Source organism: Enhydra lutris, unplaced genomic scaffold (genome assembly GCF_002288905.1).
Source record: "Enhydra lutris kenyoni isolate GAN:26980312 unplaced genomic scaffold, ASM228890v2 scaffoldscaffold16, whole genome shotgun sequence".
In the NCBI taxonomy this organism is placed as follows: Eukaryota; Metazoa; Chordata; class Mammalia; order Carnivora; family Mustelidae; genus Enhydra; species Enhydra lutris.
In genome coordinates, this window is record NW_019154100.1 from 2,978,499 (window position 1) to 2,999,090 (window position 20,592).

At 38.1% G+C, this 20,592-nt stretch overlaps 1 protein-coding gene across 2 annotated transcripts in view; it reads left to right on the forward strand.

Annotated features, from left to right (window-relative positions):
* LOC111147311 (cyclin dependent kinase 14) overlaps window positions 1-20,592 on the forward strand; it is a 584,276-nt gene that overhangs the window by 189,141 nt on the left and 374,543 nt on the right. For both annotated transcript variants that reach the window (XM_022503295.1, XM_022503296.1), the window contains one exon: window positions 4,885-4,964. In XM_022503295.1, the coding sequence (XP_022359003.1) occupies window positions 4,885-4,964 (80 nt within the window). The remainder of the gene's footprint in view (window positions 1-4,884; window positions 4,965-20,592) is intronic.

Below are 20,592 nucleotides of genomic sequence, written 5' to 3' on the forward strand. Positions count from 1 at the left end.
GACACAATTAAAAGTTGTTTTCTTTTTTTTACTGTGTTAATCACCTGAATTAATGTCTTCACTGCCAATCAAGCCTTGATTGCCTTCTGTTCATTAGCTTTTGATTTAATTAATGAGACTTTTTTTAAAGCAGAATCTTCAGTGTTTTCCTGTAAACAGCTCTAATTTATTGATCAATTAGAATTTTGTAATTATTCTAAAGAACTTAAATCAATGTTTGAAGTATATGTTTTGGATCTTTAATAAAATAGTTTAAACTACACAAGGTAGATATTAGATGTAAACAGCTTTTCTGTTACTCTGTTATTTTTATAGAATAACAGATATCTTCTTTTGATGTCTTTAAAAAATGATATTCTGGGGCACCTGGGTGGCTCAGTGGGTTAAGCCTCTGCCTTCGGCTCAGGTCATGGTCTCAGGGTCCTGGGATCGAGCCCCGCATCGGGCTCTCTGCTCAGCAGGGAGCCTGCTTCCCTTCCTCTCTCTCTCTCTCCCTGCCTCTCTGCCTACTTGTGATCTCTGTCTGTCAAATAACTAAATAAAATCTTTAAAAAAAAAAAATAAAAAATAAAAAATGATATTCTGTTAGAGTTATTAACTTGGAATTTCAAGTATTTCAGTCTATGCTAAAGTTTATAGAAACATATGCATCAAAGGTAGAACATTAGAAAGTTGGTAATGTTATTTTCCCCAAAGGTATTTTTTCTAGAAGTGGAGTGAGTGAATTAACATTTTTCCTAAGGCTTTAGAACTGAAGGGTTCAGTAGTTGGTGAGTATCTAGACATGTAGAGAAAAACTAATTAAGAAAAGAGAAAGTCATAAGGACTCTAAGGTTAAAGAGCAATTTGATAATTAATATGATTCTTAATGGAAGACTACTAAAGTAGTTGAAGAAGAGGAAGATACTGATTCGTGGTCTAGACACAGATAACTAAAGGAGAATGGGGTTTTGAAACATGGCTGTTGGGTGTAAAAGGGTTAATTAACAGAGCATTCTACAAACTCTAAAACTTTAAGGAAATGAAAACTTGCCATATCCACATGTGTCAGAATCAAAGAGGCTACACATTTAATTTGGAAAAGGACAATAAATACTTAAATCAAACATGGAAGAAGATACTGAAAACTTTATTAAAATTTGAGATTTCTGAAACTTTTGAAAGCAACAATTACTATACTTTATTTTTTATTTTAAGATTTTATTTATTAATTAGAGAGAGAGAGCGTGTGTGTAAGCGAGAGAGCACTAGTGGGGGAGCAGCAGGCTGAGGGAGAGGGAGAAGCTGGCTCTCCTCTGGGCAGAGAGCCTGATACGGGGCTTGATACCAGGGCCCTAGGATTGTGATCTGAGCTGAAGGCAGATGGTTACTGACTGAGCCACCCAGACGCCCCTATACTTTTTTCTTGAGTTATCTTTCAGGTACAAGAAAGGAATTACCAGTATATTAACATTATTAATATTTATTCAATAAAAGTTTTTAAGAGCCTACTCTGTGCCAAGCAGTTTTAGGCACTGGGCACATAGCAGTTAACAAAACAGAAAGCGTTCTTTCACTTCTGAAGCTAATAGTCTAGTATAAATTTTAAGGAAATTTTTAGTGTTATGTGATATAATACATAAAACTCAGTGTTTTTAAGATGGGATCGGGAGGGAGACAAACCATAAGTGACTCTTAATCTCACAAAACAAACTGAGGGTTGCTCGGGGGAGGGGGACCGGGAGGGGGGATGGGGTTATGGACATTGGGGAGGGTATGTGCTATGGTGAGTGCTGTGAAGTGTGTAAACCTGGCGATTCACAGACCTGTACCCCTGGGGATAAAAATACATTATATGTTTATAAAAAATAAAAATAAATTTAATTAAAAACTCAGTTTTTTTAGCTGTTGTGATTATCATAACTATAAGAAATTAATGCTTAGAGTTTCAACTCATGGAGAATGATGCTTTAGAATCAGAATTCCATTAATCTGGATTTTGTACTTTTTATGCAATTACCGTAATAAATATGTTAAAGGAATTTTTCACCACAAAAATAATGCACATTAGTATATGAAATTACTTAAAAGTGTTCTACCTCTAGTTGCATTTAAAGAGTAAGTATTGGTTCATTTGAAGGTTTCTCTCCTTTTAGTGTATTAGAGGGGAATGAATTATGCTTCACGGTTTGAGAGTGTTTTAAGTATATGACCTTCAAAAACATGAATTCCCCGAATTCTAGAATTCAGTTCATGGTGCATATAAGTTAATGATCTCAAGGGAAGTAGAAAAGCTTTGTGGGAAGAAGGTTGTGTGTGTTTTTTTATGGGTGAGGGGGAAATATCTGTAAATGTGGGGAAAGATCCAAGCAGTTCCTGGAATCAGTTACTGCCTCCTCTGGGGAGCCAGTGATGAGCTCAACTGGGCTGAGAAAAATTTGTGCAGATGTCAGCACTGACTGCATCCCAGCCTCAAGCCCCGCCAGAGGCCCCCCATAGTCATAAAGGACAATGTGAGAGGTACAGTCTCCAGTTGAACTCCATGTACCTGTCAATTTTTTGCGGGCACCTGGGTACCTAGAGCACAGTCAGGAGTGGAAAAATCAAGGTAATGTACTGAGGAGAGAAGGGATGCAGGGCAGAAAAGCAGTTGGCCTGTCATCCCAGCTGAAAGACAAGGAAAAACAGCTCCTAACCTTGAGAAGATGGTAGGTTGTGGAGCTTTTTAATCAGATGGCCTTAGCCCATTAGGGTAACCAACAAAGTCTTTCAACAGTTCACACGATGAGGAATGCCACTAGGATTGTTGAGCTGTGCTGAATTCCTTGGACTTTCAGGTTTTGTGTCTGTGGCAGTTTTTGAGCAAAACCAGACCAATTGGATGCAGTTCTTAAAAAAGAGACATTCTCATTCTTTACTTCAGACTCAGGAGCTGGATTCTCTGGACCACATGAATTCTTGTTTGCTGGTTCCATAAGCTCTGAAGATTTGTGGTTGCAATTTAAATTGCAATGAGAAGGGCGCCTGGGTGGCTCCATCGCTGAGCGTCTGCCTTCGGCTAGGGCCCTGATCCCAGGGTCCTGGGATTGAGCCCCGTGTCAGGCTCCCTGCTTGGTGGGAAGCCTGCTTCTCCCTCTCCCATTCCCCCTGCTTGTATTCCTGCTCTCGCAGTCTCTCTCTATGTCAAATAAATAAAATCTTAAAAAAAAATTGCAGTGAGAAACCATTTTTATCTATCAGATTGGCAGAGTCAGTGGTTGATAACATAGTGTAGGAGAAGGAGCTTACAGGAGCTTGTACATTCTCTGTATAGGAAGTATAAGTTGGTACAACCTCCACGTAGGGTAATTTCCCACTATTCATCAGAATTAGAATTTAGATACGCACATACGTTTTGATATGGCAATACCACTTTCAGGAATTTATCTTAACAGATTTTTTTTTTTTTAAGATTTTATTTAGTTATTTGACAGAGATCACAAGTAGGCAGAGAGGCAGGCAGAGAGAGAGAGGAAGGGAAGCAGGCTCCCTGCTGAGCTGAGAGCCCGATGTGGGGCTCGATTCCAGGACTCTGAAACCATGACCTGAACCGAAGGCAGAGGCTTAACCCACTGAGCCACCCAGGCGCCCCAACAGATTTTTTTTTAAATGAATGTAGTTACATGCCCACAAATACTTATCGCCATCACTGTTGTAGTAGCAAAAAATTGGGAATGTGCGAAATGTCCATCAGTAGAAGACTGGGGTTAAATGAAGTATACTATACTTATACGAAGGGGTACCCTGTGGTCTTTCAAAAGTAATAGAAAGTTTTCTCTATGAATTTATGAGGAAATCACCAAATTTATTAAGGTAAAAATGATGTACAGTGTACTCTGTCTAGCATACTACCGTGTGTGTGTGTGTGTGGTTAAGTGTATAGGAACAATGGTAACCAGTGACCTCACAGTATGGGAGTGGGCGCTCAAGGAGTGTAGCAGGGAGACTTACTGTTCATCAAATGCCTTCTTGTACCTTTTACATTTGCAATGTGTGCTTGTTTTATCTATTCTTATTAACAAAGGATGCTGCTAGGCCTAGCAAAGGTAAAGGAGAGCATTTACCTAGAAGACCAATGTAGATTGTCATGTATTTGTTAACAGAATTGACTAGATAAAAAAGTTATCTGCCGAGTGCAATCTGACTTTTAATTAGAGCCAATACACATTTAGAATGCATCTGGAAGAACCATCTGCTTGGATAGGTTTTGTGTAATCTTATAATAGTAAAACATTCATAACTTTTATTTTGATGGTATACTGTATGTATCATAAGACACATTCAAACCAAATGTAATTTTAGGAGGCTCTAGTAAAAAAAAAAAATGAGAGAATAATGAGAAAGGGAGGAATGGGTGATAGAGAAAGAGGAGGAAAGAATGGAAAGAGGATAGAAGTCTGAGAGTCAAGCTTCTGAACATGGGGATTGAATGACCTTGGCTTAAGACTGAAGATGAAGACATTTTAACCAAGGAAATGAAGGAGCTCTTGGAAAAACTAAGGGAGAGAGTTATTTTGACTTCTTGATTTCTAATTAATCTGAGAATAATTGACCAAGTGTGGTGATTTTTGTTAAGCACTAGTTTCATTCTGGAAGGAACATAGAGTGAATCATAGAAAACTTTGGTGAAATCTTAGACGAGGCGAGTGTGAATATTTTAAATGGGACTATTTAAAATGTGAATATTTATGATGATGATATAAAATTCCCAACCTTACTGAAATTAATCTTGTTGTGGCAGCATAATTGAGTCACTGACATTTTCAGTGCAAAAATGCATAAAATATAAATTGTAAGGAAATTAGCGCCATAATAGGAACATATTTTCACGGATTCACTTCTCATCTTTTCTTTTGTTTCTGCCAGAGTGAATGGGAAGTTGGTAGCCCTGAAGGTGATCAGGCTGCAAGAAGAAGAAGGTACACCTTTTACAGCTATCAGGGAAGGTAGGCATTTTCTCATTATCTTTGCTTTTGTGTTTGCTTGATGTCTGTAGCTGTTTAAATATTTCTCACCTCTGCATATGCAGAGTTTGTAAATTATATGGTTATATCTCATTGGAAAGTGTAAATGGAAATTTAAAAATCAGTATCTCTTGCAATCATATCAAGTCATGTTAAAATAAAATAAGACAATCCTGCTGTATACTCAGGTGTGTGGGGGGGAAACTTTCTGTGTATTGATGGTGAGACTAAAGCTGACTGAGGAATTTTATATTCCTGGTTTTGTTTGTAGGGTTTCTAAGGTACACATTAATTAAACATTACTTTATATTCATGACTTTAAAGAAAAGTCCTTATAAATAGTGGCCTCATCCTATCTTATTAGTCATTTGTATTTCTTCTTTCTTGATTTCTTTGCTCCTGTCCTTTAACATTTTTTCTATTGGTTATTCTTACTGATTTAGAGATACTCTTTATATATTAGCATCATTTATCTTATAATATTTTCTTTCATTCTGTCATTTTTCTAAAAATTTCTTTTACAACATAGTTTGTTACATATGTTTTTAATTTTTATATAATAAAATTGTTTTATATTTTGCTTTATTTCTGCATAGTTTCTCTACTCCCAAGAGAATAAAATATCTTTTTATTAGTGGGAAATTTTCAGTTCAGTTTTAGAACTTTTTTTTTTTATTTTTATTTTTTTAAAATTTTATTTATTTATTTGAAAGACAGAGATCACGAGTAGGCAGAGAGGCAGGCAGAGGGAGAGGAAGGGAAGCAGGCTCCCTGTTGAGCAGAGAGCCCGATGTGGGGCTCGATGCGGGGCTCGATCCCAGGACCCTGGGATCATGACCTGAGCCGAAGGCAGAGGCTTTAACCCACTGAGCCACCCAGGCGCCCCAGTTTTAGAACTTTTATTAACAGCTTTCCCTCCACTACATTTTTTTATTTTATTTTATTTATTTATTTGACATAGAGAAAGAGATCACAAGTAGGCAGAGAGGCAGGCAGAGGGAGAGGAAGGGAAGCTTCCCACTGAGCAGAGAGCCCGATGCGGGGGCTTGATCCCAGTACCCTGAGATCATGACCTGAGCTGAAGGCAGAGGCTTAACCCACTGAGCCACCAAGGCACCCTCTTCCACTACTTTTTTTTTTTTTTTTAAGATTTTTTATTTCTTTATGTAACAGAGAGAGAGATCACAAGTAGGCAGAGAGGCAGGCAGAGAGAGAGGGGGAAGCAGGCTCCCTGCTGTCTAGAGACCCTGGTGTGGGGCTCGATTCCAGGACCCTGAGATCATGACCTGAGCTGAAGGCAGAGGCTTAACCCACTGAGCCCTTCCACTACATTTTAAAGAAACTTTTAATGCCGATGTAGTTAACATAGTGTTATGTTAGTTTCAGGTGTACAATATAGTGATTCAACACTTCTATACTTACTCAGTGCTCATCATGATAAATGTACTCTTAATCCCCTTTACCTATTTCACCTGTCCCCCTACCCACTTCCCTCCCCTCTGTTTGTTCTCTGTAGGTAAGAGTCTGTTTTTTGGCTTGTTCTGCTTTTTGCTTGTTTTTTGTTTTTTCCTTAAATTCCAGATACGGATGAAATCATATGGTATTTGTCTTTCTCTGACTGACTTATTTCACTTAGCATTATACTCCCTTCACTACATTTTAAAAAGTACAAATTATCTTGACATAAGGCTTCAGTTTATTTTTTTGCATTGAGGGAACTATAGCTGGTTCACAGCAAAATAACTGTGAGTGATTTACTGCAAGAATATCATTAAGGTATTGGGGAATTAAATGTAGTCTGTCACTGGTCTGATTTGTTTCTCACAACTATCATTACAATTTACATTTGTTTCTGAGAGGCTTCCTTTCTGTTTTCACTTTCTTACCTCTCATTCTGCTGTTCATACCACTTTCGTTTGTTTTCCTTCATTCCTACTTAGCTGAAAATGTTCTTGTAAAGGCATCTTTACAAATATTGTTATACAAAGAGGGTTCAGTCTGATGGGATTGGAAACCACTGGCTGAGATGGAGCAGTGGTTCCCATTGAGCTCTGGAGGGAGGCAAGGTGAAGCGCTCTTGAATTTGATTTTGGTAGACCCTGAGTGCTGGGGAGTAGGAAAGTGGCAAAGAAATGCTGGGCCAACAGAGAAGCAAGAGGACATGAAACTGGGCAGCAGGCATGCTCCCTAATGTGTGGGGTATACACTGCAGTTTCCCAGCCTGCCCTTGCTGTTCATGCCAGCCTTGGTTCAAGGTTCATATAAAGTTTATAATGGTATTAGAGGATCCGGTGGTGACAGTTGGACTCATCAGTGGAAAGTTCAAGGGCACAAACAAGTAGGGTCAAACTGAAGTTGTTGTCAATCTGTTCATACTGCCTGGGTATGAGGCAAAGCTGTTGGGCACAAGGTAAGCCTAGAGAGAAGCTTGGGAATGGGCCCTGAGAGGCAGTTTTGTCATAGAATGCAGGCCTCTGTGGCTGGGACTTTGTTCCCCGGGTTTGGGAGCCTCTGAAGCCTTTTGAGCTGAGTGTATTAGGAAGATAAATCTGATATTAGAGTATGATACAGATTAGATGAGGAGGAATCTGGAGCTGATAAATCAGTCATTCAAAGTTGTGCAGATTTGAAATTAGGACTTGGATTTATTGGAAAGCAGTGACAAAAAATGATTTGTAGGGAAAGAAATGCTAGAGCATGGTAGATTACTGGTTATAGATTATTTGAGAGGGAAACATAAGTGGTTTTGAGTTTGAATGAGTAAAAAAATGGTGCCAGAAAGAGAAATAATTTGTGTTGTTTTTAACACTTTGTGGTTCACAAGGGCAGTTATCTACTGTAATCTTCACATGAGACTTTCAAAGGGCTTTTGTATAGAGTTTATACTATTTATAGAATCTGTGTTAGGAGTATGGAACTGAGGCTTAGAGAGGTTAGATGACTTGTCCAAGGCATCGGATCTTGTACCCAGACTTTCTTAGGTTCCAAAATGGTGTCATGCTAACGCTGTGGAGTAGTGAATATGGGTTTTGGACTTTCTGAGTTTGTGATGCATCTATATGAAAATGTCTTCTTGGCGATGAGGGAGTGGAGCTCACTAGAGTTCAGCATAAACAGTATATATTTAGCGTGGTCCTTAGCAAGCTGAATATGTGTAAGACTTTTGTGGGAGAGGACTTTGAGCAAAAACAGGGAGTTAAATTGGAAGAGAATGTAGTGAGATGGAAAGCCCCATGGATATTAGAGTCTGGAGATCTGGGTTTGATCCTGGCTCTGTTTTCCATCACCTAGCAGACAACATGAGGCAAGTCACCTATATTACTGTGCTAGGGCCCCTGAAAGAAAGTACCACAGGCTGAATGGCTTAAATAACAGAAATTTATCATGTCAGAGTTCTGGAGTCCTGTCGGGGTCCTGCTTCAGAGGGCCATGAAGGAAGGATCAGTTTTAAGCATTTCTCCTTGGCTTGTGGATGGCCATCTTCTCCCTGTGTGTTCCCATCATCTTCCCTCTGTACCTGCATCCACTTTCCTTTTCTTGTAAGGACACCGGTCATATTGGAGTAGAGCCCACTCTAATGATCTCAGTTTAACCTAATTACCTCTGAAACCCCCCTGTCTTCAAGTACAGTTACATGCTGACGTCCTGGGGTTAGGACTTCAACATGTGAATTTTGGGGGATGCGCTTCAGCCTATAACACCACCTCATGGCTCTGGGCCTCCGTAACCCTGGTTGTGGAACCCAGGAGCTGGTTTGTTCCATCTCTCAGGAACCATCTCCCTCCACGTCATGGTTTTGATTTCCCATGGGGTCTTCAAACTCAAGAGATTTGACTACCCTGGAGATCAGGGAATGCTGCAAGAATTGTTGAGGACTGGAGGAACAGATTCCAAAATGACATTGTATTTTATGTTCAATAAAGTATTTTGAGGTTTCCTAATAAAATCTGACTTCTCAGTGATTTTTAAATGGAGATAAATGACCTGATGGTCATTAAATGGAGATAAATAGCCCGATGCGAGACTCAGTCCCAAGAACCCAGGATCATGACCTGATCCTGATAGTAAGAAGAGGAATTAAACTTTGGGTCAGTTTTGGTAATTTACTCCTCTCTTGCCTTCTCATTCCTGCCTCTCAGTCTTATTTTTCTCATTTTTCTGCTCTGTATGTGTGGAAGCAAAAGCTAGCACCATTGCTACCTTTTGCTATTAATAATAATTCATGTAAAATAACTCCTCTGTGTATCTGGTGCTAGAGTTTGAAATACTTAGGATTGGGTGGGTGATGTTTGGGATATGCTCATTTTTGCATTTTTACATTTTTACATCTTTACATTGATGAGGGTGTAGCATGGCTTGCTCAGTTGAAATGAAGAACTTTAATTTGAGTTTGCCTCTTTTCTGCTATTTTGGTCAATTTCCTTATTCACAAAATGTCAACAGCAGGAAGATTTTAAAGGAGGAAAGCAGAAAGTAGGTTTCAAGTGGCAGCTTGCCACTTAGAAGCTTACCTGGGAATTTAGATTTTAACACCTAATTTTCACCTAAAGTAGAAATACTTGTCAGCAACTCTAATCTTACCTGGATTTATGTCCAGAGATAGCCTTTGAATTTTATCTCAGAGCTAGAGTGCTTAACTGGCTTAATTCAGGTTCAGGTGCTTTGAGACTCATTCTGTTTTTGAAGGCAGCTTAGAGAAATTAAGCAGCAGTGCTGTGGGCCAGCTTTCTATTTTTTATTCTCATATGATATCTTCATGGATTTTGATGGTAAGAGTAGAGTCAGGAGATACTGGGATGGTTTGAAAATGAGTAAAGTTTCTTAGAATAGCCATCTTTTTTTTTTTTTTTAAGATTTTATTTATTTGTTTGTTTGTTGGGGTTCCTTGGCTGCTCAGTCATTAAGTGTCTGCCTTCTGCTCAGGTCGTAATCTCAGGGTCCTGATATCCAGACCCATGTCAGGCTCCCTGCTCAGTGGGAAGCCTGCCTTTCCTTCTCCCACTCCCCCTGGCTGCGTTCCCTCTCACCATCTCTCTCTCTGTCAAATAAACACATTTAAGAAACATATATTTACTTGTTAAATAGAGAGAGTGAACACAAGTGGGGGGAGGAGCAAGGGACAAGGACAAGCATACTCTGCACTGAGTACCAAACCTGACACGGGGCTGGATCTCGCAACCCTGAGATTATGACCTGAACCAAAATCAAGAGTAGGACACTCAACTGACTGAGTCACCCAGGTGCCCCAGGCTATCCATCTGTATAAACAACTTCGAGATGTCTGTATTCTTGCTCTGTGATACTATATTGTAGGTGCTCAACAGTTGTTTCGTTTTTTGTTTTTTTGTTTTTGTTTTTACTAAGATTTGCCCAGTGAAAGAATAGAAGGGAACCAATTATCATCTTTTGTGAATTTTTGAATACCTAATAGTTTTCTTAGGCAAGAGTTATGTTAAGAGAAATCTAGATAGTCCAATAGAGAACATTTTTTTTTAAAGATTTTTTTATTTGTCAAGGAGAGAGAGAGAGCACAAGCAAGGGGAACTGCAGGTGGCGGGAGAAGCAGACTCCCTGCTGAGCAAGGAGCCCGATGCTCAGTCCCAAGAACCCAGGATCATGACCTGAGCCAAAGGCAGACCCTTAACTGACTGAACCACCCTTGCACCCCTCACCCTTCCACATGCAGATCTTTACTGAATCTCCCTATTTTCAGTTCAGGGTATGTAGCTAGTTTAGAGGGACTAAAAAATATTGAAGTACATAGGGCATAAAATGATGAAGCTCTATAAAGAAGCCTTGGCAGTGGGGGGGGGGCAGGGGGAAGAGGAGATGAATGTGTTTGGGAAGGACTTAAGAGGGATATCTGGTAGGGCTTGGCGTTTGACTACACATGGAGCTTGATAGAAATGGGATATTCAGAATATTCCAAGATATTGACATTCATGAATAAATAGTGAAGCCAATAGTAAGAAAGGCACTATGGGGGAGGGGTGGTTATAGGAAGGGAAAGATAAGAAGTTCAGTCCTGATCATGTTACGTTTGAGATCTGGCCTTCATGTGGCAGTTGTTTATATGGTGGTGCAATTCAGATAACACATCAGTTGTACCTAAATTGGGGACCTTACCCCACATTTCCAAGTACATAATCTCTTAGTCGTTCTTTCAACATCGTGAGAAAGGTTGATATTATCTTCATTTTAGTAATTAAGAAACTGAGATCTAAAGAGATTTTTGTCCAAAGTCATATAAATAAATGGCAAATTTGGGTCTTCTACCCAGTATCCAGGCCAGTACCTGATGCCTGATGCCTGATGGTCACTCAGTACGTGCTGAGTGAGTGAATGACAGAATGAACGAATAAACTCCAAATCCTTTAGTGTTATTCTACTATATTGCATCACTGTTAAGACAGAAACCTCTATGATCAAAATTGTATATGGATTCTTTTCAGGCTGCTAAGCAGAGAAGTACAGTTGGGAAAGCACCCTAGAGCAAATTGGAAAACGTTGAGTCTTGGTGAAGGCTGTGCCCCTAGCTACATGAGCATAAATGAGTCATCTAACATATTTAGTCTTTAATTTCTTCATCTTTGTAATGAAGGGGTTTGGACTGTATGATCTTACAGCTTTACGATTAAAATAATAGTACAGCATGAATCATTACCTGGGTAAAGGATCCTTAATTGTATCATCAGTATGCTTCATACACACATGCTGTAATGTGATGGACATTTATTGTTTTTAAAATATTTCTTTTAAACCCTCTAATAATAATCCTTTATGTCTGTCACTGAAAAAATTAATATGAATTGCTTCAGAGCATTTGACATTTGACAGACAAGTTTTTCTTTAAATGGAAGATAAAAGTCTACGAGTCTAGACTTCAATTTTAAGTAAGCTTATGTTAATTGCCAAAATTGTTATTCCTTGTAAGAATGAATAATTTGATGGGTGTCTACCAGTTGATATCAACAAAAAATTTGCAAGCTGTTATATCATGTGACTTAAACTGAAAATCATATGTTTTCCTTTGCATGTCTTTAATTTTAAAGGGTGGAGATTTTAATGAAGTGACTTATTTTTTGTCCCCTTTAAGTTTGTAAAAAATTTTATATTACATTTTCAATTTTATTTGGAAATAGAGATTTCCAATTATATTTGGAAATATAAATATTTTATTGGAAATGTAAATTGAGCTGTGATACATTTATGTTTTAAATGTTTTTAGGATTATACAACTAGTTCTAATCTGAGGTGTTTATAATTGGCTAAAAATCTCTAAGGACGTTTTCCAGTATCTACTATGCTTACCTTTTAAAAATGCTACCTCATTTAATTCTCCCAATATTCCTGTGTTATGTGTAGGTATAAATATCTCTGTATTATGAGGTGGTAATGGAGGCCTGGAGATAACAAGTTGTCTTATATCACAATTTACTAGTAAACAGTTAAGTTTGGATTTTAACTGGAGTCTTTCAACTAAAATGTTTGTTTCAAGGATGGTACTTTCTTCTCTTCAGAATTTCTAATCTAAAAAAGTTACGGGAGTCCATAATCTACATATAAATCACTTATCTTGATATTATTATCATTGCTGCTATAGGTTGCTGTATAAAAATTCAGTCCATTGGTGCATCTGTTACTTCTCAGTATTTGAAGTTGTATTGTTGATCTATTTGTGATCTATTGACAGAAATAGTCAAAGGATGACCAACTATGCACAGTAATTAATTCATGACCAGTGTCTTGACCACTGACAGAATTTAGTGTCATTTATCTTCAAGCTCTAGATTAAGGTAAATTCTTTAATGTAAGGGAATAGTCAAGGACAATAGTAAACAAAGAGACTCTAATATTCATTAAAAAATAGATATGTCATGTATATTGGAAAGGAAGTTGACAGTCTTAGAGGAGACAGAGAGAGGGGCAAAAATATATTTGAAAGAATAAGCTAAAAACTTACTTTAATTGTTGAAAAATGGAATTAATCTATTAATTCAAGAAGATAAATGACCTCCATCTTAGGAGAAATGTAAAGAAACTAAAACTTGCACTTGTCATACTCTAAGTTTGTCTCTGAAAGACAGAGACAAAGAGAAAATCTTGAAGGCAATAGGTGTAAAGCAACTTGTTACATTTAGGGGGGTGGGGAAAGTATGTTTAAGATCTAACCTGTTATCTAAACCAGAGGAGGAAGCAAGAGGCAGTTGACATACTCAAATGCTTAAAAATACAACAAAACAAAACTGAACAACCTGTAAACCAAAAATTCCACACGTAACAAAAAATGTCCTTCAAAAATGAAAGTTGAAGACTTTCTCGGATCAGCCACAAATTAGGAGAAAATATTCTCAAATAATATATCTGATAAAAGATTTATGTCCAAAATATCTAAATTACATTAGAAAGTCCAGAAGTCAACAATTAGAAGACCTGCTCCAAATTTGTAAATGGGAAAACAATTTGAGTATATATTTCACCAAATAGGACGTAGTAGTAGCTAATAAGCCCATGAAGTGATGCTCAAAGTTGTTAGTCGTGAACTAAGTGAAAATTAACACCGTAGTGAGATGTGACTGTATACCCAATACAATGACTATAATCAAAAAGACCAACAATACCAAGTGTTGACAAAGGATGTGGAATAACTGGAACCCTCGTACTTTGCTGGTGGGAATATCAAATGGGACAGCCACTTTGGAAAACATTTGAATAGTTGTTAAATGTTGAATATGAAATTAGCATATAATCCAGTATTTCCACTCTTAGGTATCATATCATCTCCCCAGGAGAAAGGAAAACATACTTCTGCACAAAGACACATACATGAATATTCATAACATTACCATGCTGAATAGGCAAAATCAGGAAACAATCTAAATGTCCCTCAACTGTTGAATTGATAAACAAAATGTTCATATCCATACGATAAAAAGAAGCTAACTACTGATAACGTGCTTCAGCATATTTGGACCTTGAAAACACTATGCTTAGTTATATAAGCCTGGTCATATATACCTAAAATTTCCGGAAGGAGCCAATCTATGAAGACTGAAGGCAGAGACCCATGGTTGCCTAGGCCTAGAGCTAGGAGCCGGGATTGGCTGTAAACTGTCGCCCACTCTGGTGACATGAAATTGTTCCTGTGCTAGTTTGTTTTTATGATTTGACAAATTTGAGTTATAATGGCTGTAGAACTCTGTAGATTTATTCAGAGTCATTAAATTTTATACTTACAGTGGGTATATTTTATGGTTTATAAATTATACCTCAAATAAATTTTCTCCTAATTTTATTAAAATACATTTATAGGCTTAGCTAAAAATATACGCTTAGCTAAAAATGTGTTAACACTAGTGATCATTAAATCTTAATTAATAATAAGTTGATTATTACATTGCAAAACTTAGAAAATCTCTCTTTTTTTCCAGTTTCTCTAAACTTATATCATTTTCACTTTGTTGACTATAAAAATTGACACCTCCTATTCTCAAAGATCTTACAATTTATTAGTGGAGAAAGATAAACATGTTGACAGTTGAATTTGTAGGACTACAATTACAGAAGTCTGTTGGGGGGCAGAGTGAGTGGGAACCTGCTGGTAAGTCAGAGTCTTAAAACTAATGGGAAAAGTGGAGACACCTGAGCAGTGTTGGCGGGTCACATGTCACATCAGAACTTGGAAAAAAAAGCATCAATCCAGTTCCTTGTCAGAAGCTGTCTCCTAGTTCCAGTGTTGACTTCAGCAATAATATAGTCCTCATTATTCCAGAAGGGCAGAGAAACAAGGAGCAGCAGCAGGGTGCTGAGTTGACCTGCCCTAACCACTTGGAAGAAGGAAAAGAGAAACCCTACGAGGTTGCAGTGAAGAACCTTTTGAAGCTGCCTGTCATTGCTGTCAGTTTTTGACAAACAACTTTAATCACAACATACTGTTTGTTCAGTGAGATAAAATAACCCAGGATGAGCAAAGTATCCCTGTGTAATTTACGCAGAGAAGATACTGATTGAAAATGACAGCTGGCGGGTTGAACTTCATGACTCCATAGTGAAGAGGAGGCCACAGAGGCTCTGTCTTGGAGGAAGGAATGTCCTTTGCCTTTTCTCAAGCCTGAGTTCTCCCAGCCTGTCTGCAACTCTGCTTTGACCATATTTTTTTTTAAGATTAGAAAAATTTTTTTGTGTGGGGGGAGAGCAGCGGGAGAGGAAGAGAAGAACTAAAGCAGTGTCCGCGCTGAGCAGGACACAGGGCTCAGTCTCACAACCCTGAGATCAGGGCCTGAGCCAAAACCAAGAGTCTGGTGCTCAGCCGACTGCCCCACCAACCAGGTGGCTCACGCTTTGACCATCTTTCAAGACCTTTTTAAAGTGCTCTCTCTTTCTGAGACCTTTGCTGGCTTTTGCAGAAATAATCTCTTTTTGTGCTGCTTTGGCTTGCTTGTTTTGTTGTTGTTTTCGCTTGTACCCTTACCTCTTAGCATTTATTTATAGCACTTACATTATACTTCATGTTATGGTCCTATCATAATGACATATGGTCATTATGTATAATTATTAATTATTATTATTAATTATTGTCACAAAGTATAATGACATGGTCAGTTGTTTTTTATTGTAAACTATGTATATATATATATAAACATATATACAGTATAGTGTGTGTGAGTATATATATATATATATATATATACATACATATATTACATATATATATGACCTTTAAATCCTGTGGGTTGTGATGTGAAGCAAGCAGTGGCTAGTCATATCCTAGATTGTTCCCGTTAGTCACCAAAATGGAACTAACCCAGACTCCAGTTAGCATTTTAATGAATTTAAGCAGTAATGAAAAGTGCCATGGTAGTTTTTGAATTAAAATGAAAAGAGAGCTCTGGTGTGGTGATGGAAGAGATGGGATATGGGCTGAGCTTAAAGACAGTGTGTAATTTGTTGAGGCTGCGATAACAAAATACCAGAGACTGGGTAGCTCATGGACAGCAGACATTTATTGTTCATCGTTCTGGAGGCTGGAAGTCCCATATCAGGGTGCTGGGGTGGTTAGGGTACCCTGGTCTCCAGCTTATCCTTTTATTCTCACATGGCAGAAGAGAGTTCTGTGGGGGTCTTTTCTTAAAAAGAACATTATGTACCTTCCAAAGGCCCCACCTCCTAATACAATCACCTTTGAGGGTAGGATTACAACATACGAATTTTGAAGGGAGAGCACAAACAATTAGAACATAGCCGGTAGGTAGGATTCGTATACAGAGAAATGAACAGAGAAAGGCCTGCCTGCCAGGGTAGCTGGCTCAGGTAGGAAATAGCACTTCCTCCCCGTCTCAGCCCCATTACCAGTCTGACTGGCTTAGAGGAGTTCAGATCTCTTGACAGTGAGGTGGGTTGGTTGCCCCTAAATGTTTTCTAATGAAAACTCTAGCCATTCTTTTGTTTGCTATTATTCTACTAAAAAGGCAACCTGGGTGTATGTTCTCTGCAAAGTCTTAGTTTCTAGGACGTCTGTTTTTTAATTGTTTTTTGTTACTGTCACATGTGTTACAATAGTATGAGTTCTTTAGTTGATGCCGAGTCATTAATATCTGGGATAGCTGGTGAGCAAAAATCCTAGGGACCCAGGATCCGTAAGGGAATATCATGAAGTCTGGGAAAGTGGAGATAGAACAAGACACTGAAAAGGAAGAATGTGTCTAGTTGAGGGAATTAGTAAGGAGCCAAGAACAATTTGAATGTCTTAAGCAAGCGTGAATTTGAGGAGGAGAGAACCATTTATAGAAACAGGAAGCCGGAGGTGGCAACTCCTTTAGGGTCACAGCTACTGAATAGATGGTGTTTACATATGCCGAGGTTGAGGTGATAGCCATTTATCTGAGTAAAAATCCCTGGGTGGTTCAGTGGGTTAAAGCCTCTGCCTTCGGCTCAGGTCATGATCCCAGGGTGCTGGGATCTAGCCCCGCATCAGGCTCTCTGCTCAGCAGGGAGCCTGCTTCCTCCTCTCTCTCTGCCTGCCTCTCTGCCTACTTGTCATCGATGTCTGTCAAGTAAATAAACAAAACAAAACAAAACAAAAATCCCTGAATGGTTGGATTGTCGAGCTGAGAAGAACAGAAGAACGTTGGTCATTATGTAATCTGTTTCCTTCATTTCACAAAACAACAAACTGAGTCCCAGAGAGTTCAGTAGATTGTTGGAACTACCAAGATCAGGAGAGTTGATCTGGTGTGAGAGTCATGTGGATCATTACGGTGGAGAAAAGTGGAGAAAGGTGGTTAGAGATCTGGCAGTGAATTACATCTTTAAAATGCAGTTCGCACCACAGATTATATCTGATCTTGGTGGAACGTGCCAAAAAGTGACGTCATGTAGGTTTCTCTGTATTTCTTATTTTCTTCTGTCATTTTGGGATGTGGTGGAATTCTTCAAAAGACCATCAAATAATTTATGTTTTAATTTTTTAAAAAGCAAATTAATACCATGTGTGAAGAAAACATACCATGTAGTTTATCGTGGGAAAAGTTTAGCAGTAGAAAGCTACAGGAAATTTTAGTGGAGGACATTTATATTTTTTGGACACATGCCATCTTAAGTCAAGTCCCTGAATATACTCATAATAATTGAATTGATAATAGCACTTTTTAAAAGCCCTAACCATTTGAACAGGGCCCAAGAAAAAGAATTAAGGGAAGTAATAAGCAAGATCTTGGCAGTGGTTCTGTGTTCCTGAGCTGATACTCCTTCCTTCTGTCCTAAAGTTTAGGGCTAGTGTAGGCAGGAACCAGCAGCAGGGGTCAGTTTTAATGATGATAATTTGGTTTCACAGAAGTACTTAGGATTATAAAATTTTTATTGATGAAGACTAGGATTAATTTTTCTGTAGGGGCTTTTTTGACGGGGGGTGTCAGAGATTTGAGGCAATTTCCATGATGAGCAGCAGATTGATTGGGTTTGTTTAAAATGATCAAGATAATATTTTGTGGAAGATCTGAATGCATTCTAGCCATTGAATAAATAGTTGTCTGTGACTTTGCTTTTAAGTGCCTTTAATTATTCTATAAAGATTATAAGTCTTGGGGGAAGCAGGTAAACATTTGTACTCTCCTGGGGACTTGGTCTGGATACGGAGTAGGTCTTTCCTTCTGTCCGTTTATGTTGATATTTGGGATGTTGTAGATGGTTAATGGTGGTAAAGGAAACCAGTAACTCCTACCACCTACCCATTCTAACTGACTGACTGATTACCATGGATTGAAAGCCAGGTCTGTCTGACGCTACATCACAGTTTTTAAAAAAATTATTATTATTATTATTATTATTATTATTATTATTATTGTTTTTTTACATCACAGCTTTTAATACTAGGCTGTGCTACTCCTCAAACGCAGGATTACAGTGGATCAGATTTTACCCTTTCGTGATTTGCTACTTCATTGGCGCAAAGCCTCAGACCAGAGCACCTACTCCCACTCCAGATTTCCTTTCTTAGCTCTTTCTAGCAGAATCATGAACTGCACTTAGAAAACAATTGAAACTTGCTGGCAGGGATTCACCTATAACGAGTTAAATTTTGGTAACATAGGTTAATCAAATACTATAGATATCCTGCCCTTTCATAAAGTGTTGAATAGAACAGAACTTACTGATACTTCACATGGTGGAGTAATTAGTGCAAAAGAAAATATTTTTTAAGTGTGGCTCTGTCAGGGGAGCTAAATCAAACTGAAAATAGGAAAACATGAAAGTATAGCTGCTTATTACACAGTTTTGTTTTTGAACAAACGTGTACTTGGACGTTTTCAGAAGACTTCTGGTACCTTAGCTCCATTTGGAAAAAAATTATACTTCTAGGTGTTTCTTATCCTTCTAGAAGGTTTTTACCTCAGTAATAGATTATTAAGAATACTGAGCCAACAAGCCTATGCTATTATAATTTCCGATTTACCTAAACCACTAAAAATAAAGTCACAAAACTATAGTAAACTTGGTTTGTTAGGAATATTTTCCCTCAACTTTAAATTTTATGCACCGGATGGGAAAACTTGCTGGTATTAAATCTGCAGTATTTAACAGGAAGTCCTGCCTTACTTCTTAAAGTAAAACCTTCATCAATCTAAAATGTTTCAAGTAAAACAAAATCTTAAAACACACAAAGAGCAAATGGGCCAGTCTTTTGTGTGTATATATATTATTTGTTACCCAAACTTTTCATGTGCTGCCATATTATTATACATATTGCTATACTTGGAGCAAAAATATGGCCAGAGAAATATATAGGCATATTATTTCAATGATTTGATAAGCCTGGGTATTGCTTTTGGGCTTCATAAAGCATCTAAGCAAATCCTTAAGTATGGTGATATATTGCTTTTCTCTGTGCATGGAGTTGTTAGCGGAAGCTTTTATGTGTCATGTGAGGGCAGTATATGGCCTTTTATATTTCAGAGATGAAGTATAATGCAAAAGGAAATTTGATATGACAGTCAAGAGCTGAGATTTTCAAACCTGTGCACTGTTCTTATGAGGAATGTTTATTTTTCTTTGTTTACAAGAAAGTAACTGAAGTGGTTTGTCATGCATTATGTGACCCAGAGGGTATCTAGCAAGCTTTTTTTAATGTTAATATTTTCAAGATACAGTTCCTTCTGCACACATGCACATGAATATATACATTGCTACATCTCTGCAAATTAAAAGCTTATTTTCGATAACTCATGTTTAATAAGTGCAATTCATGGTTTTCATTTCCCTGATGGGTGTGATTTTTTTTTAAATTTCATAGAAATAAATATGTAGGGAACTGTCTTTTTAATTGCTGTGGGCCCCCTGAGTTCATGTAATCACTATAAGCAATTTGTAGCCTTTAGAGAAGAGAGTGAAGACATTTCTTTAAGGTTTTATATGGCCATTTATAATGCATGTAATAATGTAGAAAACCAGCCTTTTTAGAGCTTCCAGCTTTTTGAGGAAACCTTCCTTCAGTAGGAAGAGGGGGACTTCTCGTGTTGAACATTTGCCCTTTCTAGAGAGGAATGAAACTCCTTGCTTTGCGATAATTTTGTTAAAAGAATAATTTGATCCGAAGTCCCATTAAGTTTAGAAAGCAGGCGTGGTAATCCAAAGATAGAAGTCACTTACTCTTTTATAGAGTTTTTCAAATTAAAAACTGGAATGTTTTCCTTTAAAGGGTATTAGTGACCTTTACTTAACAAAAACTCATGACCTTTTCAAATTTTTGATCATCCTTAACACCATTTTGTCATTTGATACTCTCTGCTGCTGCCACCGGAGAATGTATGACCCTTGCAGTATTTAAGGAGGCATCCCGTGTTGTATTTTTATTTGCTAAATCTGACATCTTAGAGTCCCCTCTCTTCTCTCTGGAGGTCTTCTCCGTTTTCCACGTCATGTGGGCATCCTGCGTACCCATGGACCCGGCTCACCTCGCTTCCTCGTGAAAGTTCATCTACCCTTATGGTACCAGCTGTCACCTCCCTGTGCTGGTTTCCCAGCCCACATCTCCAGCTTTGACTGTTGCAGCCCCCAAATTCAACCAGCCTGAGGTGGTTCTTACATAATGGGCTACTATGGCCTCCACCTCAGC